Source organism: Thyridium curvatum (assembly GCF_004353045.1).
Source record: "Thyridium curvatum strain D216 chromosome Unknown NODE_45_length_338668_cov_82.209118, whole genome shotgun sequence".
Taxonomy (NCBI): domain Eukaryota; kingdom Fungi; phylum Ascomycota; class Sordariomycetes; order Thyridiales; family Thyridiaceae; genus Thyridium; species Thyridium curvatum.
In genome coordinates this window covers 165,915-188,734 of record NW_022156800.1, presented here as the reverse complement: position 1 = coordinate 188,734, position 22,820 = coordinate 165,915, and the positions used below count along the sequence as shown (strand labels likewise).

Here is a 22,820-nt window from a genome sequence, read left to right as displayed (position 1 = left end):
TCCCCGCGTCAACACCCTCCTCCAAGAATCCGGGGTGGCGAGGGTTGTGCGGGGGACTATACCGGCACCATTGCTTTACAAATACCTTTGAGAGTATAAAGTTCGTCAAGCCAGAGTGAACCAGTGGGGACCCTTCATCTCTGGATATTGAGGCAAAGGTGTAGGTCTGAGATGAATAATAGTCCTCCAACGGCCAATACCCGCCAGAGTTGGTATCAGTTGTTTCATGCGTTTCGAGTTGTTCTGCAGGTCCAATTCGAGACCCAAGATGGCTACGTAGCTGATGGAATGATAAGAGAGCACCTTCTGGGATATATTAGTGCGTATGCCCTTGGCTTGCTTGCAGCTATCAAGAATATCGCTCTCTGTGCTGAAACTAACCGGCAGCCGTGTTTTCAGTCCAACCCCGGAAACCAAACTCAGATTTGGACCAAGAGTCCATTCTCAAGGGGACAAAGGCCAAGCCTCGAAGGCGGACGGCTCTTTCGCTCACTTGAATGATAGGAGGACGTGGCATCGAGGCCAATCTAGGCTAAAGTAACTCACAACTCGGGGTACCACGGAGCTCAATGAACATTCTTTCGTCTCGGCTTCTCCAACACAAGCATCTCCGATACATAGAGACCTACTCTGTCTTTTTTCCTGGTTCTTATCAATCAATGGGAGTCAAAGGGACCAGATGCAGAGAGGATGGAAAATCCCACCGACAAGAGTGTAAGCGGGGCGGATGAAACCTAGAGCCCGGCCAAGTAACAACCTGGTCGCATTGGCTTCCCCGTGGGGCCACCGCCTTGCCGCTATCTATCTAGGCCAAACCCACCACATTAGCGATGCTAAGCCTATCATCAAATCCTTTTTCGGCCCAAAGACTGCGCCCCGAGAACGGAGCGTCCGGGTTGCTCGAACCCCTTACCTACCTACTTCTCTCCCGCCTCCGCACAGTCACTATGTCCACCTATTGGATCTGGATTGCATCCCAACTCGCACACGAGGCTTCTCCTTTCCCATAAAGAGTCGCCCGCGCGCCCCCCATCTTGGGTCAACTGTCCAGCCTTCTTGCACTCAGCCATACACTCCCAAATTCACCACCCAAAATGGACAGAGCTCAGGCCCAAGGCGAGCTCGAGAAACTGGGCAAGGAGGAGACCAAGGATCTCAAGGCGTCGTCCGTCGCCGCCGGGGAGACGGCGCTCGACGCAGACGAGGCCTTCCTGCAGGAGCACGACTTCTCGGCCGATTACCTGCAGGTGCTCGTCGACGATGTGGCCAAGAATCGGCGCCTCGTGCGCAAGGTCGATCTCGTCCTGCTGCCCCTGCTAGCCGGCACCTTCACCCTGCAGTACATCGACAAGCAGGCCCTCTCCTACGCCGCCGTCTTCGACCTCTTCAAGGACACGCACATGAACGGCGACCAGTACGCCTGGCTGCCCAGCGTCTTCTACTTCGCCTACGTCGCCGCCGAGTATCCCCTCATCTTCCTCGCGCAGAAGTGGAGGATCGCCAAGGTCGTCTCGATATGTGTCCTGTGCTGGGGCGCGGTGCTGATGTTGACGGCAGCCTGCAGCAACTACTCTGGCATGGTCGCGTGTCGCTTCTTCCTGGGCTGGTTCGAGGCCCCGATCACCACCTGCTTCATGATGATTGTGTCGCAGTGGTAAGTCTGCGGTTTGCCTTGTTCGTGCCATCGGTTGTTACATTGCTAACGACGCGCGCTGTTGAGGTACCTGCGAAGCGAGCAGCCTTTCCGTGCCGGGGTTTTCTACTGCTGCAATGGCCTCGGAGCCATTCTCGGAGGTCTATTTAGCTACGGCATGGGTCACATCCCCAACTTCGCAGTGTGGCGCGCGATCTTCCTGCTCTGCGGTGGTGTGACCATCCTGTGGGGCGCCGTTCTCCTCCTCTTCCTGCCCGACAGTATCATTGCCGCTAGGCACTTCAACATCGAGGAGAAGGCGCTGCTGATCGGAAGGGCACGATTGGGCCGCACCGGTGTCATCAACAAGACCATCAAGTGGGACCAGATCAAGGAGGCTTTGACGGACGCGCAGGTCTGGCTCCTGACCCTCTTTGTGCTTCTCAATGAGGTCATCAACGGAGGCGTCGCCAACTTTGGAAAGCTGATCGTCAAGGGACTGGTCAAGGATCCCCTCCAGACCACCTTGCTCGGACTTCCGACTGGAGGTTTCCAACTCTTCTGGATCCTGTCTGGTACCTTTTTGGCGTCCAAACTCAAGGGCTTTCGAACCATCGTCATGGCCCTGTACCAGATCCCGACCATCATCGGCATCTCTCTGATCTGGAAATTGGACAGGTCGTACGGCGCCAACAAGTACGGAGTGCTCCTTGGGTACTACATCCAGGGCTCGTTTGTCGCGACGCTCGTCATCGCTCTGCAGATGCCCTCGTCCAACGTGGCCGGGTACACAAAGCGTATGCTTTCGTCGGCCATCGTCTTTACCGCCTACTGCGTGGGAAACATCATCGGGCCCCACGCATTCCGTGATTCGGAAGCTCCGCTCTATCCCACCGGCTGCAAGGTGCTGCTTAGCTGCACGAGCGGGCAATTCGTCATTGCTTTGATCATTCGGTATCTGCTCATCCGGCGGAACAAAAAGAGAGAAGCAGCTGGGTATGAAACAGCTGAAATCACAGCTCTCGAGGCCGTCGATGGAACTGATACCACGGACTTCAAAGTGAGTCGCTTGTCCAAGACACGTTCAAGGGACTGTGCTAATTTCCAATTGCAGAATCCTCATTTCCGTTTTCTCTACTAAGAATATCGTATCTCAGAAGATATATAGACCTTAGTTTACTTGATATTAGGCTCCAGGTCCAACAGAATAATTAGTATCTGAAGTACATCAAACTCTCCTATCGACCCAATCGTCGCCGTTCAATAAGCAGCAGAAAACACCCCATGTCCTCTGCGCTCAAGCTCAAGTCTTATTCGGGCTGGCAAATAGTTAGCAGAGCCAGGTAGTACATTGATTGTGCAAGTCAAGGTCCCACGCAGCACCCAAAATCCCCAATGGGGACCCTGAAAGTCTACACAATATCCCCCTTGGCACAGTGGGTGATCACCGGTTCAGCGAGGACCCGCTCCGAAGCATTGATCCCTGGGGTGAAGTTTGCTTTGAGAAGGCAGTTCAGGAGCCTTTCAGGGCAGGGCTTCAGCCATGGTGATGGCAAAAGCCAGAAGTGCAAAAGAATTCAGTTGCATGATGATTTGCTCTCGGTAGTCTCCGGGAGATGGTGGTAGTGAGCTGACTCTAGAATTCGTACTGAAAACGGATCTGTTTTGTCATTTATACAGCGATTACAACGGGCCTAAAGAACGACATCATGCTTCAACTTAATCGGACTGGTTGATGAGTCTGAGCGTCCAAGTGCGAGGCTGATGACTAGCCAGATGCAGAAGAAGTCAGCACAAGACTATGGTTCGGCATTTCCTCGAGTCCGATAGAACCAATCGAAGCCGTTCGTTGGATTTTCGACCGTCCGTGCCGGGGACTCCTTTTGGACATTCGTCCCAGACATGTGAATCTCGGCTTCATCACGAATGGTCTAGACATGTTCTGCTCTTAGCTTGGTCTTGCGGATGTGTGTCTCATTGGTAGCATATTCATCACAAGGCGATTACAACTTAGTAATTTCTCCATGTAGAAATACTCCATCACCGTGTCGTTCTTGTACGTCAGCTGAACAGATGGCTCCTTGATATGCAAGGTATTGTGATGAATATCAAGCATTTAGCGCCGAGACAATCGGCTGTGGCCCGGTTCCGCTGGCGTCCCACTTTTTCTCGCAACCTCCCACCAGTATTTTTTTCGGCGGTCGGCCAGTTCGATGGTGTCTTGATCGGCAACAAGTGACAAAAAAGACGAGGCGAAGATGTGTTCATTATAGCATTGATCAAACGAAGTGAAAATTCCTTGGGCATCAGGCAACCCGCACACGAAATCATCTCCATCTATCCTATCATGAGCGACGATTCGACGGGCCGTCATGTCTTGCCAAAAGACCTCATGGAGATGCAGCTGGGTCAGATCGATCTGCTGATGGCCATGTATGCTCCAGACGATGCGATCTCGATAAGAGATGACTCGATGTCCCGGGTCGAGGAACTGAGAAGTTGGTGCGAGAGTGACGACACGGTGCCGCCCCCAGCTGTCAATCCTCCTAGTGTCAACCTGCGTTTGACCCTAACGCTGTCGGATTGTGATGGCGATGAGTCGAAGGCACCTCTCCCACTGCAATTGGACATATCAGTACCTATTGTCCTTCCAGCCGGGGAAGACTCATCCACGAACTCCCTGACCGAGCCTCCAAAAGTCAAGATACGGGCAGTGCAACCAGAGTGGATGAGCAGGGCAGATGTGGCGCGGCTCAACGACGAGATCCCCGACGAGGACCTGCTGACCGCCATCGAACACGTCAAGGAAGCAGCGCTGGCACAGCTCGAGCAGTCCCAAGCCGAGCAGAGCACGAGCGACGTGGCTGCCGGCACCGCGCCCGAGCCCCTGGTGCGCGTCTGGTTCTACTTCCCCTCCATCAGCACGCGGGCCAAGCGTGACGACCTGATCGACAACGCGCCCAGGTACGGCCTGACGGGCTTCCTGTTGGCGGGCAAGCCGGGCGTCATGTGCCTCGAGGGCGGCGCGAGAGCCATCGACGACTACATGCGGTTCATCAAGACGGAGAGCTGGGGCGACATACCGCCGCAGCACAAGAAGGTCAGCGAGCGGTACCGCGAGGCCGGCGCCGGCGCCGGCGGAATCAGCCGCGCGTTTGCGGACATGCGGGAGATCACGGACGTGCTGGGCGAGAGGAGGGGGGAGCGGGCGAACCGCAACGACATGAAGGCTCTGGAAGCGTGGCTGAACCAACATGGTGTTGGCGGCGCTTTTTCCAAGATTTTGATCTGACCTTGGGAAAAGCGTTTTTGTGGGATGTACACAAGATTATCTTGGGAAAAGGTACTCTCGATATCAGGCATTTCTGTTGGAATGAAATCATTTCGCACACACAGCCTTTACTTGGTATTACCAAACAAGAGACTAGCAGAAGCTCACTACCTCTCTCATCTGACTACGCATTGCCGACATCAACGAAAACCCTACGGTTTGCTTTGATTAACAATTCTAGTCTCTTTTATGCTATTCCGAGGAACACTCTCGATATCTCTCATATGCTCCTCCCCTTAAAGATACAATCTCCTGGACCACTGCGTACCAAGGACGAATCTCCACCACTAGTGCCCCCACACACATTTATCATGATTGACGTGGCGAGCGGGGTATGGGTGCTTAGAATAACTAAGGCTCCCGCGAGCATGTTCTTGAAAAAAGGCAGGAAGGGGCAGGATTCGACGGTCTCCGGCGAAGGAAAACACGCAAGCAGGTCAGATACGACACGCTTGGACACCATCACGTTGGGTGAGGTCCCCTACAGTAACCACCGGTCGGTGGTGCAGGCTCTGGCTCTTCGACAAAGCGAGACCCTTGCTAGCCGGCGCACTCATACCTCTGATTTGCCGTAACGCCGGTAGGCACTGAGACAGCTCAAGGGGGTCGGGGCTTAATCAGTCCTTTCCGGCGATCAGTCGCTGATGCCTCCCCATCAGACGCAGTATGGCCCCCCTAACAGAGTCACAGTGCCTGATACTAAGCTGTGAGCTGCTCTAGGCTCCCAGAAGTCCGAGCCTGTATCTTTGACATGGACGGGCTTCTGATCAACTCTGAAGACATGGTCGGCGAGGCCACAAACCATCTTCTTCGGAAATATGGGAGGCCTCTCCTGACCCAATCCATGCGAGCTCGGCTCATGGGCGTTTCGGGTTCGACGAACAGCGACATGTTCCACGACTGGGCCAGGCTACCCATCTCTCATGAAGAATGGGCGACTGAGCTTGGTGAGCAAATGGGGCGGTATTTTCAGGACTGCAAGCCACTACCCGGCACCAAGATCCTTCTCTCGAATCTGAGCCGCGCACAGACTGCTTCAGGCACTCGCATCGAGCTGGCCTTGGCGTCCACCTCCAAAGCTTCTTCCTACAAGTTGAAGACTTCAAGACCAGAAACAAGAGAAATACCTGACTTCTTCCAGTCAGAGCGGCGGGTGCTAGGTGATGACCCCCGGCTGCGAGAGGGCCGGTCGAAACCAGCTCCCGATATCTATTCAATTGCTCTCGCATCACTAAACTCAGGCCTTCCAAGTAGCACAATCCTGCCTAAGGAATGTCTGGTATTTGAAGATAGTGTAGCTGGAGTAGAGGCAGGAAGACGGGCTGGAATGAGGGTTGTCTGGGTGCCTCATCCGGCCCTAGCCGTTGAATATCAAGCAAGACAGAAGGCCGTCTTAGCTGGGAGAACGGGCATGTTTGATATCGGGGATGACTGGCAGTTAGGCGATATCGATGATGGATGGGCTGAAAGCATAGCAAGTTTGGAACACTTTGAGTACAGCAAGTATGGCATCCAGGTGCCGTCTTGGATTTCCCTTGGAAAAGAAAACTTCTAGCGAGCCTGATCGAGCGGACTCTACCCAGACGAATTATGATTCTGCATACTCCCTAACCCGTCTGTTCTCACACTACTTGTCTCGCAGCTCCATAGAGCGAGCTTCGGGACGTCGAACATGTTTGGCTCTTCAGAAGCCATGTACGATGGCCTATTTTGCCACGTGCATGGATTTGAAAGTTCTTGGAGTACTCTGTCCTCGAAGATGATCTGGGTGGCTTGTTCGCCCGATAGATAGATCATTGGGCCGATGGCGGAGATGGAGAAACTCATATCGTCTACCATGAACAGTACTATTCCGCGTCTCCTCGACGTACTAGACGTCTCTCGGGGAGGCATCAAACCGTGCTTCATTCATGGCGATTTGTGGGAAGGTAGTGTAGGGATCGAAGTGCTGACTGGCAGGTTTGACTCGAATGGTTATTACGGCGACAACGAGATATAACTAGCATATTGGAAAACAAAACATTACAAGACGCGCTATCGAAATTACTACGGGGAGTACTTCAAAAGGATAAAGCCGTCAGAGCCCGTTGCAGAGTGGGAGGATCGAAGTAGACTGTACGGGATCAAGCTCTATCTGATGTACGCCGCAACCGAATGCCATCAAGAGTCTCGAGAAAAGTGATTACCAGATACTGTTTTCCTTTGCTCTTGAAGACTAGAACGGGACTGACTAACTTTTTCTTTTCTTTTTCTCTTGGTGCCATTTCTGATATGCGATTTCTTCTCTCCAAATATGACGTTGGACAGTCTTTTACGACGAAGTGCACTCCAGTAGAAACGCCACCGCCTCTTTCCTTTCATACTTTATTTGACGGTGAAGCATGTGAAGAAGCGTTCGAAATTCATTGAGAAACCGAGCAGACCGGGGATAAGAACAGTGATAAATCTTAGATAGCTAAGCTAGTGATCTGGACCAATGTTTAAGCCACGAATAAGTCGTGGTGGCGGTGAAGTCGGGCGCATATCTGAACAAGGTCCGGCTCGTTCTCCGAGTTGATGTAGCCGTGACGGATGAGGAACGCAAGATACGCCATATTGCAAGTCAGATTGAACTCGCCGTTTTTCATGGCCTCTTGCACTTCATGAAGCGATAGCAGATGAAGTTATCCCACCTCGCCATCTCCGATTTTGGGAACAATGTCCTGACGGAGCTCAATCTCGTAGAGATACTGAACTTGGCGCTGGCAAGCGGGCTCCAGGAGGTCGGTGACAGTCATTTGCCATGAGGCAGTGCCACAGGCTCTGATGTTTGAGCGTGTGTACTCCGGGTCCAGGCAAATCTCTTCTTCGCACTCATGAACTATGCCTTCGATGGGCTTTTCCCCAGCTGCGAGGCTGCCGCCAACAGTATTGTCCAGCATGCCTGGGAAGCTCATCTTAGTCTTTGCTCGGCGCGGAACCCAGATCTTGATCCCTTCGGACGTCATGACCCAGCCGATCATGTGGACTGAGAAGTTGATGATGCCAAGCATGTCCACTCCGCATCCATCCATGTTCAGGACGTGCTCCCCAGAGGACGAGTATATTGGAAACTCTTCGTTGGCCCATCTCCGAAGCGCAAGGACGTTGCCGGACTCATGGTCCGCCTTGAGCGTCTTGGTCATGAGTAGGCTACGACTTTCGAAATCATCCGCCGTAGTCAAGGTCAGAAAGCGCTTCTCGTGATCAATCTTCCAGAAGTCGGGCCATGGCACTTGTTCCACGAAGTTGTGGTGCACGTAGCCAAATAGTTTGTCGTATCCTTCGATGAAGAAATAAAAATAATCCTCCATGTGCCGTCTGTAAGCCTCTACATTCTTGGTGTAATAAGGCCAGCTGGGTAGACGTTAATCCCAGCCTTGTCAAAGTGTGTGCAGTTCAGCTTGAGAGGGTGACGGGGAGGGACTTAGGTCAACTCGCTCGACGAGCTGGAAATTCGGGAAGGGGGGCTGTGCATTTGACATGGAGTTTGTTTCCGTAGTAGCGATGGATCTTGTTCCTTCAGGATGTGGTTGGCATTCGCGTCACTCGCTGTCTGGAAATTAATCCATCAAATTTGAATAGGCCTGGGCGGGATGGATGACAAGCAATGGGCAAAGTGACCACCGGGAAAAAGGAGTATGATCAGGGATATGGACGTGGCAGCAGGGCCGACTGAAGGATTATTGTATTCTAGAAGGAGGTCACAGGGGGCCATGTATAACCCCATCTCCCGGCGCCCGTCATCACACCGAGGTCAGGTTGTGCCGGGCTTGACGCAGCCTACATCTTACTGCCCGACGACTCTAGGGTGATACGGTATTTCATTTGTTCATGACATCAAGAGAACGTGCACATTCTCGCCGGCTGGCTAGAACCAATCCAGGAAACGGCGAACTGTGCATCCGTTTCGAGACAGCACCGGAATCATCTTTGTAAGACACTCGCACAGAGAGAGAAAGAGACCTGTGAAGCCAAACACAGACTGTGCAGCCACGAGTATCGCTCCAGACCGAGTCACACTAGGGCTAGACAATTATGACGGGTGAGGAGGACAATCAGGCTGTCAGTGGACGGCAGTCCGAGTACCACGGCTTAATACACCCAAGAACCCCTTCGGAGATGTCCTCCTGTCCATACCGGGCCAACGAAATACATATGCACCCTCGTTCGAATCACCTTCCTGCCATACAAGCTGGAGATCAGTCACGACAACGGGCGGCATAGGGATCGATGGATTCATTTTGCATCACTGTTGGTACTTTGTCATTACTTGGAGGAGTCAAGGAGCAACCACGGGCAAGACACTTCAGATAACTACATCAACATATACTGCCAAGACGTGCATATTGAGAGGAGTATGCATATGCCAATGCCATAAGGTCTCAAGATCTCAGCCTCTGGCATGGGTGTCTAAAATCTTCGGGTCGCTGTTCGTCGGCTACACGGGAGTCACGCTACTATTCTCGGCCAAGGTAAATTGCAATGTCAAAGCGTGTCGGAAGAAAAACGAATCTTCAAGGCGACATACTACTTCCCTGGACGGGGTTCTTTCGCGGGCCGCATGACGTCCGTACTAAACTCATAGACCAGTTTCGATGATCAGCAGCTACACATACGGTTTCCTCGTGTCATACCAGCTTCAGCCGAGCTCTTCACTTTGGTACAGAAAGGAAACATTGGAAGGCGTACAGCGTCTCAATATGGATAAGAAAGCTTCTGTTTTGGACGTGAACGTCACCGAAGGGCGTTCCTCATTACATGTACGATTAAATGCCCGAGGTTTGCGTTGACGGCCAACCAGCCAGAAATGGCAAGAATTTCTCATAGATCAAAAGGCGGATGTTCATACAGAGGACAACCATTCGCTGTAAGTTGGCCCCTCCGATCTGGATCTCTTGGCATCTTGTCACAGTCTCCACAGGCCTTCCCAGCTTGCTGATGTTAAAAACCACAGTCTCATATATGCAGCGTCGGAGTGTAGATTGAACAATCGGGACCTCACGCAAATCATTCAAAGTGGCTTCCGTCAACTCCATTCAATTCGCAACCCCCCCTGGACAACTATCGATACAGATGAATAACATACACACCAGTCCTATTCCTCCTTCCTTCTCTGAAGACACCCTTGACAGTCTTCCTAGTTGCGGCTGGCATTTGTCGATGCAGAAGAGTTGGTCGAGATTTGGGTCCTCGGGTTTCATGTGTTCATGGACAGTCAGGCTCTCGAGCAGCTCTGCTATTCGACGGTCCGCAGTAGCTGGTACCCAAAGCCCAGAAGGCTGTGGGTGTTGGATGTGTCGATTTCGCCGGCACCACGGCAGGTATTTATCGACGCAGAAGAGCACGTAGAGGCTTGGGGTTCGTGCGATTCCCTCCTGCTCCCAGGGACCGCGAGGCTCTCAAGCGGTTCCATTTACACCCCCTTTCGCTTTCTGGCGGGACCCGGGAGCGAGTGGTAGTGGGGCAAGCCCTGGTCCCTCGTCGCGTTCGCCGGGCCTGCTAGGCCCCTAGCATCGGCTGGTTGCCGCGCGTCGGTGCTGCTCCTGCACCGCACGGCCAGGCCTCGCTGGCCCACGCGCCGGCGTTGTCGCGGGGCGGCGTGATGTTGAAGGTTATGTTGATCCCGTGCTGGGCCATCTCTCACAGCGAGCGCGTGACGCCTGTCCAGAGGCGGGAGCTGCCCCTTCCCGGCCGCTGTAGTGGCGGTCGTCGTCTCTGGCGTGGTGCTCCCAGATGTGTGCTCGCAGATGTGTGTCACACAAACGGGCGACTAGAAGGCAGGGACGGGGTGTCCCTGTGGGCTTCTCGCCCAACGGAGAGATCTCCCTCCCCGTACTAGACGACGTGCTTCGGGTTCCCGCGGCAAAGGCCCAGAAGGATAAGTGCTTGGCGAATCCAGTTCCCTCGGCCGACGTTTGTGTATGTTGGCTAGACGGGGCTTGGAGAAGCGTGATCGCGAGTGACCAAGACGGCAAGACAGGTGAACTTAGAGGGCGGGCGCCTCCGCCGCATAGAATGACGGTACACCGGAGGAAACAGTCTGCTCGAGCCACCGCGCTTTTCGCACGCACACGTCGTCTCAGGGCCGTGGGAATTGGGCTTGGATTCGGAGTCTTGGGAGCCAGCTGCGTCAGTGGCTCCCAGTCTTCTATCGTCACCCGTTCGGGGCTGGTGTTATGACTTCGAGAGCGGCACAGACCACGGCCGCGATGGTCTGGAGGTTGGAACTCTTGGGTTGTTCGGAACCGGCCGTTCGGCATGCATCTCCGCCTCCTACACGGCCCTACTCGCGCACATGACGCCGCAGCAGGTTGTGGGGAGACTTGAGTAAGTCCGTGATGTCCGTGCGAAGATCGGCAGGAAAGTGTTGAGTAAGAGCCGGTCACCGGGATGCGATGGTAGGGGAGAAACCTGAGTAGCGAGAAAAGAACGCACGTCGAATCATGACAGGGGACACGATGAGTCGAGGGAAAGGGCTCTATTGTCGAGACGACTGCAGCTCGGGTCCGGAAGAGCCAGGCAGAGCCAGGGGCGTGGTCGCGGTGCTGCTCCTAGCCATGGGACGGCTCGCTGGAGGTACTTTCGCTGGCTAGCGGAGACAGCGATTAAGGACTGCGCAAGAGAGAGTGAATAGACAAGAGTGAATAGACAAGTGAGAGTGAATAGACAAGAGAATAATAGACCAGACTTTGGGGATCTTTGCCTCCTTAAGTACTTGGGGGTTTGTTTACTTATGCTCATTCAATGTGACTGCCGCTCCTTATGTTCAAGGTTTGGCTGCGAGAAGGTGTCAAGTGACAAGGATCTCCGAACTTGTAAACATAGGTCACGGTGTCTCGCCTGCGGAAGTCACCAGGGGGTTTGGTGTTTAAGGTTCGTTGCGGGAACTCAATCTCGCGCTCAGGCGCAAATGTGCTCTGAAAGACTCGAAGGAGTAGGGACTCTACACTGTTTGCAGCTCAAGACACCTTAGGTTGCAGCAACTCTGTGGTAAGCCACAATCAACCATCTAGCATCTAGGATAACGCAGCTTTTTCTCTATTGACAGATGCAAATCGCCTCTACAAGGCTCTGCGACGCGTGTGGTACCCAGAGTCCAGAACCATGTTGAAAGTAAGGGCCATGCCACAATTCTCGGTTGAGCCTTGCCTAAAGATGGCCAAGGGCTTGTCCGATCCCTCGCAGGCCTCGATGCGCTCGAAACCATACTGTGTGTCGGGCTTGAGCAGGTGCTGGGCCGCGTTGTTGCTCAGGTCAGAGTTTGTCGTCCGGAGCGGGGTCAGACCTGCTGCGATGCCAGCCTCCCAGACATGCGCAGACAAGAGGGAGTAGCCGCCGGCCACGTTGGCGTCGTAGAAGAGCCACAGGTTCTTCAGCTGGACGGACAGATAGCCGTCCGCGGAGGCCCGGAACTGGCTGGCAGGTACGTACTCGGCACCGCCATTGACACGACCATCCAGCTCGGCCCGGACGTAAGTGTCAGTCAAGGGAGCAGCGGCCTGGTAGGCTTGGAGGAGGTAGGGTCCCCAGAAAGGGGTTGGGCTTGGGATGGTCTCGACGGTCTTGGTGGTGGTGGCCAAGATATTGTCCGTGGCGGTGGTTGTCTCGGTCGCGGCAGTGATGATCTGGGTCGCGATGGTCGGCGTCACGAGCTGGGTGACAGTCTGCGTGGACGTAGGGATCGCTGCCGTGTAAGTCCAAGCAGACACGCCCAGGCAGGAGCAAGCGCTGCTATAGCGGACGGCACCGGAACAGGGCGACGCGTAGGCAGGGAGCTCGAGGTCACGCTTCCCAGGGACCACGGTGGGAGCAACCTGGGTCGTGACGGTCGTGAAGGACGTCAGGGACTGGTGCAGAGTTGCGGTGTCGGTCACAAACACCTGGACCGTAGGTGTAGTGGAGGCAGTGACGACTTGCGTGAGAGTTCTTTTGACGTGTCAGTCTTCTGCGTGCGCAGTCATGGGCGATGGATCACTGGGTGCCATACACTGGAGAAGGCGTGACAACGACCTTGAGGTACTCGGAGCAGTCTGCGACTCCCGGGCGGTGCGTATTGCGAAGGGCTGGGGTAGTTGATATCGCGTCATGTTAGTGATCTGCTGCACGAATAGATCTCGACTTCAAAAACGAAGCATGTCATCGAAGAGAAAAGCACTCACCGCGAAGGCAGTTGTCAGCATTGCAGCCGGGGGTCCTCTCTGCACGGCACACGCCGGCAAGGGCAGCTAGGCCAAGCACTGCAGCCTGAGACTTCATCCTGGATCCTGAAGACGTCGAGAGAATTCGATTCGAAATGTCCTCCTCAAGTACCTAGTCGGGAGAAAGCGAGAGCAGCGCCAAGGACGGCGCGAATCTGGGGACAAGCTCCCTTTTCAACGTCTCTGGACAGCGCGGACATCGTGGAGCACTCTTAGCCAGATCAGAATACGAAACTACGGACTTGACCTAGCTTCTCTTGCTTCACGGCGTCCAATCGCTCCAGGCTACGGACGTGCCCATGGCGCATAATTCTTCAAGCAAAAAAAACGTGTATGGAGCTGTGGTGATAGTCCCTTCATGGAGAGGAGCTGGAGTACCATTTTGGGCGATTCTGGGGGCGCTATTGACAATCTAGATGGCAGTGGGTTCGACGGAGAGCCGGGAGGCCCCTGGCGCTATGCCGCAAACAGCCCAACCTGGGCTTTCTTGCTGTTGCTAGCGCTCGCGATTGAGCCATCAAGCACGCTGGGCTTGGCGCCACGAGATGAAGAAAGGCCAATAGTCGAGAATAGGGCCAGATGCCAAATCGGCCGAGTGACTGGGTGGCAGTCTTGCCCTGCCAGCCATGATCCATGACGTGCAGCGAGAACCCGCAGCCAGGTCTTGCCGACCAGTCGGCGTCGGAGAGTGAACTGATCTCTTGGCGGGCACGAGTACGGTAAGACCATTTGTTGCTGTCGCGAGTAAGAGTTCAGACCAGAGGCTCCTCTGGTTGGGAATGCCCTCAATTTCAATGCCGAGTGTAACCAAGTTGTCCACCTGACGCATCCATGTCACTGCAATGCACCGCAGTACGGAATGAATAGTACATGTACCATCTGCGAAAACCGCGACCACAGTGATCAAAGGACAAACACCACGAGCAACTCAGAGCCTGAAAGGGGAGCTGCAGAGACAATACCCGGGCAGATCTGTTTCGATGTTGCCCATCATCAATCCACTCGTACCGGGTGGTTGGTTGATAAAGATGGAGATGTTTCGGGTTCCGAGTCGAGCAGCAGCTGAGCTGGCGCGTGGCAAGGGTCGCCAGGGTCGCAAATGACTCTTTGATGAATGAATGGTACCTGGGTACAGTAGGCTCCACGCCACATCAAGAGCATGTACGGGATATTTGCACTTACATGCAAAACACATCTGAATGGGCTGCTTCGTACCATGCTCATGCGTGCGCATTGGCTCCGTTTGGGCAGGAGAGAAAAAACAGCCGGCAAAACGTCCGGGCATCATTTGCATGCACACATTGATGCAGAGCAATGGAAGGAAGGCAAATCAGAGCTCTCCAGCTTGCACCACCAATTCCTCGGGTTTCAGACTTAGCGTCGCTCCAACGTTTCCCCAGCCTTCTTTTGCATTCTTACGCTGGAGCGTTGAGGCGAAAGGGTGTGCAAGCCCTGCAAAATCACCCACCCGCCGTTGAAGAGCGGCCCAGTCAGCGCTCGACAACAGCGGGTCAGGCGGGCACTTTTGAGGCGTGAGGCGGATGGATGGATGGATGGATGGATGCTACAGTACAGAGACCCTCTACCTAGGTACCTACCTAGGTAGGTAGTTATCCAGGGCTGGCCAGAATGCACTTTACTCCGTGACGTTAGTGCGAGAGCGCCCGGGTGCGTGTGTGTGTCAGCACTGCTCCAGTTTGCTTGAATCGTAATCGTCGTCGCGCTGACTTGCTTCGTCCTCTGATCTGATCAACGCTTACTCTTGCCAGCCTCTCTCGATCCTTTTCCCTTCCCTCTCCCTCTCTCTTCTTCACAGTTTCTATTCCCGAGCCACATTCTTCACCTTCGTTTTGTCCGGTTTGCTCGCCCTCCCTCGACCAAGGGTGCCAAACTGGGATTTATTGTTTTCCTTCGTCGACTCGCCCTTAGACGACCCCTCCAATTTCGCTGCGTCTGGAACGGCAGGGATTCCATCGCGATCCTTCCACCGGCCACCCCGGCCGCTGCGTCACGACCGAGGCGCAACAGGCATCTCTACCCACGCCTGACAAGGAGTCGGCTTCTCTCCCACAAGTCGTGACTCAACCTTCCGACAACAAAACATCACCGACCACTACCAGACCCGCGAGGAAGGCACAACCGGCGCAGTCGACGCCGCCTTGCCAGCCACCATGCGACGCCCCTCTCTCGACCTCGCCGACCCGGCACGGAACCTGGAAGAGTCCATCGGCTCGCCCACCGTCAACTCGCCAGACCCGGGCATCGACCTCTCCATGCCTCCGCCCGAGGAAGACATCGACGCCGTCGGGCAGCACGGCGCCGGCGACGGCGACGACGTCCAGCACATCTTTGCCCCGCCTCCGCACATCGCCGCCCGCCTGCACAGGTACAGGCCCACCCAGGCCCGCAGGAAGGACTCGGCCGCCTCGTCGCGCCGCAACTCCATCTCGTCCGCCCACTCGCGCTCCTCGCACGGCTGCAGCCGCCAGGCGGGGCCCCAGAGCAAGTACGTCGCCCAGCACCTGCGGCGCGCGTCCATCATCGAGGACCGCAAGGCCCGCCTCGCTGACCGCGCCGCCCATGCCGAGAAGGTGCGCCTGCGCGCCGCCCTCGCCAAGGCCGCCGTGCGGGACACCACCGCCAGCGAGGAGCGCGCCCTGGCCGCCGCCCAGGCCCGCGAGACCAAGCTCGCCGAGATCGCCGCCGCCTGCGCCGAGGAGGTCAAGCGGGCCAAGGCCGTCGCCGAGAGCATGAAGGAGAGGCGCGAGCAGGAGATACTCAAGATGAGGCAGCAGATGGAGGAGCGCCTCGCCGAGGCCGAGCGCAGGCGCGAGGAGATCCGCAGCCGCCGGCCCCGGGCCAGAGGCTCCAGCGTCGAGACGGGCAAGAAGCCCATGGAGGTGGTGCCCGAGGTCCCGGAAGCCAAGGAGCGTGAGGCGTCGCCCGTCAGCGAGGACGTGGCGGCCGAGAGGATCCAGTGGTGGTGGAGGGCGCAGAGGCGCAAGGAGGCCGTCACCGAGTTCCAGCGCCTCGGCCTGACCATAGACGGGGTCAGGTCGACGCCGTTCGAGGCGGTCGTGGACCTCCTGGCCCAGGAAAGGGTGCTCCTTGTGACGAGCAAGATGCTGCGCATCTGTGGCCTCCAAGAGGGCGACAAGGGCTCGGTGAACGAGATGGCCGCAGTGCGGACCTTCTTGAGCGCCTTCATGATCCTGGGCCACCCGGCCCAGGTGCTGAGCAACAAAGATTCTCACGGAAAAGGAGAACAGGAGCAGGTTGGAAAAGTTCCGGCAAAGCCACTCGCGAAGGATGATCTTGCTAATCCCCAGTTGCAGGAGCTTGTTGGCAAGGCGCGGGACTTGCTTATTTGTTTTGAGAACATTTTGTCGCGTCTGTCCCCTCACAACAGCTACACGGTTCCGCCGGTGCTAAGTGGCTCCCTGGCCGAGTCGTACGCTGCGTTTTACAATGCTTTCATTGCCTGGAAGGCAAGAGACTCGAACGCCTTGGTCGACGTCATGCTGTTGCAGTTTGTCGAGCTCGACGCCATCTGGCAGACGGTCAAGGACAGCACGGACCCTGCCGTCGGCGAGTCGTACAGGGACAGCATCAAGGACAACCAGGCCATGCTCATGGCCAGGATCAAGCGCCTTGCGGGCCCCGAGGTCGGTCGGAAGAAGATCATCGAGGCCGTCAACAAGGCCCGGAAGGCCAGGGCCCAGAAGAAGCCCAAGGGTGATACGAAGCCCCGCGAGGCGAACCACACCGTCGAGACGGCTCTCGGCGAGCTCGGCGCTGTGGCGGAAGCGAGGCCATCTCCAGCGCGTACCCCGTCGCCAGCACCGGAATCCGAGGAGGAGCCAATTGTGCAAATCGAGATCCACGTCGGAGCGCCCCATCTCATGCCGGACAATCGCGTCATCGTACATGAGCTGTCCATCAATAGCAATTACCGGCTTGCTGAAGAGAGTTATGTGGAAAAGCAGGCCGAGTTCTTGAAGCCTCTCTTCAACAGAATGAGGGCCACGATGCACGAGGACCAGTCGCAAGAGCACTTCATCCTGCATCTGCAAATGGTCAGGGCTATCCGCGACAAGCTGCAGCGTTTTGTCGGGGAGGGCGGGCGCATGCATGCCTTCATCGGCGAGATGTTCGACACGGACGTGGCTAAACGCCAATTCCTCACGGGCAGCTTCTCGTACGAGCGGTTCTTCTCCACGGTCAGCCAGCTGCTCCCCAAGCTCTGCGCGCCCGTGCGAGACCCCGAGGTCAAGGATCTCGTGGAGAACAAGCTCGCCCAGGGCGACCTGGTGGAGCGTCTGGAAGCGCTCATGAGGTTCATCGACGTCATGTCAAGCGACCATGCCAACTACTCGATCGCCGTGGCTGCCCCGAGGCTTATCGCCGAGGCCCCGCGCTACGAAGCCGGGCAGTTCGCCAAGGCCTTGCAGGACGGGGAACATGACCTCGAGGCCGCCGAAGCGGTCTGGAAAGCGACGAGGACCAAGGTCCTGGCGGAGGCCTCGCGGCGGGACCCCGACAGCGTGAACCACCCAAAGTCGCGCATCACGCCCGAGCGCATCTACAACCACATGCTGGTCGACATCTTCACGCAGCTCCGCGCGCCGTCCTTGGAGGAGATGCCCGAGATGCTCCGGCTCGACCACGCGCGCGCGGTCAAGTTGGGCGCCCTGACGCGGCGCATCGTCACCACGGCGGCGATCCTGCTGCAGTGCAAGAACCTCCTCAAGCGAGACGTGCGGGCGCCGTGGAGGCTGGAGGCGAACCGCATCATGGCGGTGCTCGAGAACGTCGAGGGGGAGAACCGCGACGGCGCGCCGTCGCAGCAGCTCGTGGAGCCGATCGTCGAGGGCGCCATGGCGGCGCTGGAGACGGGGCGGTCGATGCCGGCGGCGACGCGGCGGCACCTGTCGGCGCTGGTGGGCAAGATCGCGCTGGCGAGCAGCGAGATGATGGCGCTGTCGGGCGGGGAGGACCCGCGCGAGCCGGTGCTGCGGCTGCTGCTGAACCGCGTGCGGGGCCACGTCCTGGCGCGGCTGGCGGCGGCGTCGGCGAGCGAGAAGGTGCGGGCGACGAGCACGGCCGGGGAGAGGCTCGCGGGCCTAGGGCTGGCCGAGTTTGTGGAGCGGATCCGCGACATGGTGGACGAGGTTGCGCGCGTGGGCGCCGTGGACCGCGCGGCGCACGGGGTCTGGTGGGAGAAGGTGGCCGAGAGTGTGGAGCGGGACGAGGAAGAGGACGATGAGGCTGAGGGCGGCAAGGATGAGGCATGAGCAGCGAGAGTTCTTTTATCTTTCTTTTCTTGTGTTGTTGTTCTTCTTTAGTAGTGCATCGGGCATTTTTGCGTCAGGGAAGGCTTTTTCTGGGCATCTTTTCCTTGTAGTACCATGGGGGATTCAGGGAATGGCGTTGGCATGGGGAGATGATATCTCTCACAAGAAGATCATGGTTTCTGTTTTTCTACGGCATAGGAAGGGGGGATTCGGGCTCATCAGTTTGCTAGCATGCAGTGCTTTTTATTCATGTTTCCGGCTTTTCGTGTCGAGGGAAGAAGGGACAGATGGGAGGGGGAGTTCCTTCAGCGACTTTTATACCATTATCGATATATCCGGGTCTCTTTTTCCATCATTGCTTGCTTGCTTTGGTCGAGGGATGCTCGCTCTCTCTCTCCAGACTGGATTTTCTTTTCGAGAGATTGCTTGCGCGCGCGTGGCTTTCTCTGGATAGAGATAGAGATAGTGCACACAGCGTGGTCTTCCATTTATGATATGCATTGCTTATCATCAGCACATGATACTTTCTATGACTTGTGAGAGAGCTTGGGCAATAACTCGAAGGGTATTGTGGATGGAGTTGAGTTGAGTTGTGTCAATATCCCCCTATTGGGTCCAGGCCTAATAAGGCAGAGGAGGAGGCTGGTCTAGCACGTGCCTAGGTGCAGGTGCCAGTGCCAATGTTGGGAGGCCCCTGAATTCCTCCACTCGCGGAACCTCGCGACTGCAGCCTTCAGCAACTACCTAAATAACTAAATGCACAACGCAACGAGCAAGACCAATCCGCTTACATGGACCCGGCCACTGTCGGCTCCCCCTTGTAATCTTTCTCTTCCACTCTTTCGTTCAGTGCGAAGCCCCCGAAGACAATGCTGACACTTCTTGTTCAATCGCAACCACGCGCTGCCTGCCACTCTCTAGCCTCTCTTCAGATTCCAGGCCGGCTTGCTTCGGCCCAGCAGCGCGGGATCCGTTTGTGCCGCCGACCTTCTCAACTCGGACGGAAACTCTCAAGCTCCATATTACGTGGAAACGGCAGGCCAGGCCTACGTAGGCCGTCTGGCGCTGTGCGGGGCATTTCCAGCTCCCAAACTCTAAGAAGCTCCCCGCCATCGACCAAAGCGGCAGCTGCACCGTCCATACCACTGACAACAGCTTCACCACTAAAAACAGCAACACCATCCACTTCTCCCACCACCAGGCCTCTGACCTGCACTTCTGCTTCCTCTTCATTCCTTTCTCCCACATCCTCCACACCGTCTGCTGCGAGGGGCTTCTGCTCACCTGCCTTCCCCAACGCACTTCATTCCTCCGCATCGCCATCGCCATCCTCCTCCTCCACCACCACCACTGCCACCATGGCCGATCGCGACATTCTCCCAGGCACAGTGAAGCCAGTCCACTACGATCTGTTGCTCACAGATCTGGAATTCAAGGACTGGACCTACAAGGGCACTGTCAAGTACGTTGTATCCAGATCCCCCAGACCACCTCCCAAGGGGGCCTAGCCATCATGTCATTCACTTGATGAGCTTTCATGTATGATATGATGAGTTTGGGAATAAGCTGCTGACATTACACTCTAGGATCGATGCTAAGCTCACCCAGGCCTCGTCCGAGATCGTCATCAACACCTGGGATGTCAAGCTTCACAATGTCAAGGTCTCAGTCGAGCAGACCAAGGCCGGTCAGACCTTTGAGTCGACCGACTTTGCCTATGACACCAAGAAGCAGCGAACCACCATCCGGTTCAAGGAGCAGCTTCCTGCGTCGGCCAAGGCCCAGATCGTCATTGACTTTGAGGCCATCATCAACCATGACATGTCTGGCTTCTACCGCTCCCAGTACAAGCCTCCCAAGGACACCCCTGCCGCGGCCTCTGTACCGCGTGATGAGGACTTCCACTACATGATGAGCACCCAGTTCGAGGCCTGCGATGCTCGCCGAGCCTTCCCCTGCTTTGACGAGCCCAACCTCAAGGCCACCTTTGACGTCGCGCTCGAGATCCCGGACGACCAGGTTGCCCTGAGCAACATGCCTGTCAAGGAGGAGAAGCCAGGCAACAAGTCTGGGACCAAGCTGGTCACCTTTGAGCGAACGCCCGTGATGAGCACCTACCTTCTGGCCTGGGCCATTGGCGACTTTGAGTACATCGAGGCCCTGACGGACCGCCGGTACAATGGCAAGCAGATCCCCGTCCGAGTCTACACGACTCGCGGGCTGATTGAGCAGGGCCGGTGGGCTCTTCAGCATGCTCCCAAGTACATCGACTTCTTCAGTGAGAAGTTTGAGATCGACTACCCTCTGCCAAAGTCGGACATCCTTGCCGTGCACGAGTTCACGCACGGGGCCATGGAGAACTGGGGCCTGGTCACCTACCGCACTACCGCCATCCTCTTCGACGAGAAGCAGTCCGACGCTGTCTTCCGCAACCGCATCGCCTACGTGGTCGCCCACGAGCTGGCTCACCAATGGTTCGGCAACCTGGTGACTATGGACTGGTGGGATGAGCTCTGGCTCAACGAGGGCTTCGCCACCTGGGCTGGCTGGGTTGCGACGGAGCATCTTCACCCCGACTGGGACGTCTGGGCCCAGTGGGTCAACGAGGGCATGGAGACCGCCCTCGGGCTTGATGCCGTGAGGGCCTCTCACCCCATCCACGTCCCCGTCCGCGATGCGCTGGATGTCAACCAAGTGTTCGATGCCATCAGCTACCTGAAGGGCTGCTCGGTCATCCGCATGTTGGCGAACCACCTCGGCACCGAGACCTTCCTCAAGGGCGTCGCCATCTACCTGAAGAAGAACAAGTACGGCAACGCCACCACCCAGGATCTGTGGGCCGGCCTGAGCGAGGCCTCTGGCCAAGACATCAACACCATCATGGGACCGTGGGTGGAGAAGATCGGCCACCCCGTTCTCACCGTTGCCGAGGAGCCCGGCCAGATCACCGTCAAGCAGTCGCGTTTCCTGTCGACCGGCGATGTCGAGGCCAAGGACGACACGACGACCTGGTGGGTGCCCCTCTCGTTCGAGGGCAAGGCCGGCACCCAGGGCATCGACACCGTCGCCCTGACCACCAAGGAGGAGACCATCCGCGACGTCAACGACGACTTCTACAAGCTCAACTCGAACGCGACGGGCTTCTACCGCGTCAGCTACCCTCCCGCGCGCCTGGTCAAGCTCGGCACTCAGCTCGACAGGCTCAGCGTCGCGGACAAGATTGCCACGGCCGGCTCCGCCGCCGAGCTCGCCTTCTCCGGCTACGGCACCACGCCCGCCCTCCTCTCGTTCGTGCAGGGCTTCAGCGGCGAGAGCCACTACCGCGTCCTCTCCCAGGCCCTCGACGCCGTCGGCACCGTCAAGGGCATCTTTGGCGAGGACGACGACATCCGCAGGGTGCTGGAGCGCTTCATCCTCGAGCTCATCGAGCGGCCCCTGAGCACCATCGGCTGGGACTTCCCCGCGGGCGAGGACTTCAACAAGGGTCTCCTGCGCAAGAGGCTGCTGCTGGCTGCTGGCGTCAACGGTCATACCGGGTAAGTCGTGCATTGTCTCGGTCCAGGTCTTTTTCGTTAAGACGACAACAACAACACTGTACAAGAGTTTTAATTTACTGACACACACAATTTCCCATGACCAACAGCGTCCAAGAGGAGGCGCTGCGCCGCTTCAGAGCCCTCCGCCAGGACCCCGCCAACAACCGGCCGCACCCGGACCTCCGGCGGCCCATCTACCGCGTGGCCCTCAAGGCGGACCCGGCCGACACGGTCGCCTTCCTGCAGGACGAGTGGCGCACGTCCAACGCGCCCGACGGCCGCGAGGTCTCGCTCGCGACCATGGGCCACGTCTTCGACGCCGGCGTCGTCACGCGCACGCTGCTGCCCTTCCTCTTCGGGCGGGGCTCCGACTGCGTGCCCGCGGGCGACATGCACTACCTGGCGTCGGGGCTGGCGCACAACCGCGTCGCCCGCCCGCTGCTGTGGCAGTACATGCGGGAGAACTGGGGCGAGGTCGTCGCGAAAGTGGGCGGCAATCCCGTCGTGCTGGACCGGCTGGTCAAGGTCTCGCTGCAGCAGTTCTCGGACCGCGGGGCGCTGGCGTCGATCGAGGGCTTCTTCGCCGGCAAGGACACGGGCGCGTTCAACCGCACGCTCGAGACGGTCAAGGACCGCATCCGCGGGCGGGCGGCGTACCGCGAGCGCGACGCGGCGGTCCTGCGCGAGTGGGCGGCGGCTCGCGGCGCGGCCTAGCCGTCGGTCGAGGCTCGTGCCGTCACCCTGAGAAGCTTATGGCCGCGGTTTTGTGTTCGGGTCTGAGCGGGATGGGAAAACCCAGAGGAGAGT

The 22,820-nt window shown here is 57.0% G+C and overlaps 7 protein-coding genes across 7 annotated transcripts; 5 read left to right on the top strand and 2 right to left on the bottom strand.

Annotated features, from left to right (window-relative positions):
• Positions 1-1,094: 1,094 nt before the first annotated feature.
• On the top strand, positions 1,095-2,774 carry E0L32_007400 (uncharacterized protein; the record flags this gene model as incomplete). Its single annotated transcript, XM_031142140.1, has 3 exons — positions 1,095-1,654; positions 1,721-2,693; positions 2,748-2,774. 3 exons carry the CDS (start codon positions 1,095-1,097, stop codon positions 2,772-2,774), a joined length of 1,560 nt encoding a protein of 519 aa, XP_030993613.1.
• Positions 2,775-3,980: 1,206 nt separating this feature from the next.
• E0L32_007399 (uncharacterized protein) lies at positions 3,981-4,925 on the top strand (the record flags this gene model as incomplete). The annotated part of the gene is made up of 1 exon (XM_031142139.1): positions 3,981-4,925. One exon carries the CDS (start codon positions 3,981-3,983, stop codon positions 4,923-4,925), a length of 945 nt encoding a protein of 314 aa, XP_030993612.1.
• A 790-nt stretch (positions 4,926-5,715) lies between these two features.
• Positions 5,716-6,519, top strand: E0L32_007398 (uncharacterized protein; the record flags this gene model as incomplete). The annotated part of the gene is made up of 1 exon (XM_031142138.1): positions 5,716-6,519. One exon carries the CDS (start codon positions 5,716-5,718, stop codon positions 6,517-6,519), a length of 804 nt encoding a protein of 267 aa, XP_030993611.1.
• A 1,108-nt stretch (positions 6,520-7,627) lies between these two features.
• E0L32_007397 (uncharacterized protein) lies at positions 7,628-8,296 on the bottom strand (the record flags this gene model as incomplete). Its single annotated transcript, XM_031142137.1, has 1 exon — positions 7,628-8,296. The coding sequence occupies one exon, from the start codon at positions 8,294-8,296 to the stop codon at positions 7,628-7,630; it is 669 nt and encodes a 222-aa protein (XP_030993610.1).
• A 3,750-nt stretch (positions 8,297-12,046) lies between these two features.
• E0L32_007396 (uncharacterized protein) lies at positions 12,047-13,383 on the bottom strand (the record flags this gene model as incomplete). Its single annotated transcript, XM_031142136.1, has 4 exons — positions 12,047-12,911; positions 12,973-13,048; positions 13,145-13,249; positions 13,296-13,383. 4 exons carry the CDS (start codon positions 13,381-13,383, stop codon positions 12,047-12,049), a joined length of 1,134 nt encoding a protein of 377 aa, XP_030993609.1.
• Positions 13,384-15,354: 1,971 nt separating this feature from the next.
• Positions 15,355-18,477, top strand: E0L32_007395 (uncharacterized protein; the record flags this gene model as incomplete). Its single annotated transcript, XM_031142135.1, has 1 exon — positions 15,355-18,477. The coding sequence occupies one exon, from the start codon at positions 15,355-15,357 to the stop codon at positions 18,475-18,477; it is 3,123 nt and encodes a 1,040-aa protein (XP_030993608.1).
• Positions 18,478-19,835: 1,358 nt separating this feature from the next.
• E0L32_007394 (uncharacterized protein) lies at positions 19,836-22,727 on the top strand (the record flags this gene model as incomplete). The annotated part of the gene is made up of 3 exons (XM_031142134.1): positions 19,836-19,939; positions 20,064-22,013; positions 22,121-22,727. The coding sequence occupies 3 exons, from the start codon at positions 19,836-19,838 to the stop codon at positions 22,725-22,727; spliced, it is 2,661 nt and encodes an 886-aa protein (XP_030993607.1).
• Positions 22,728-22,820: the final 93 nt, after the last annotated feature.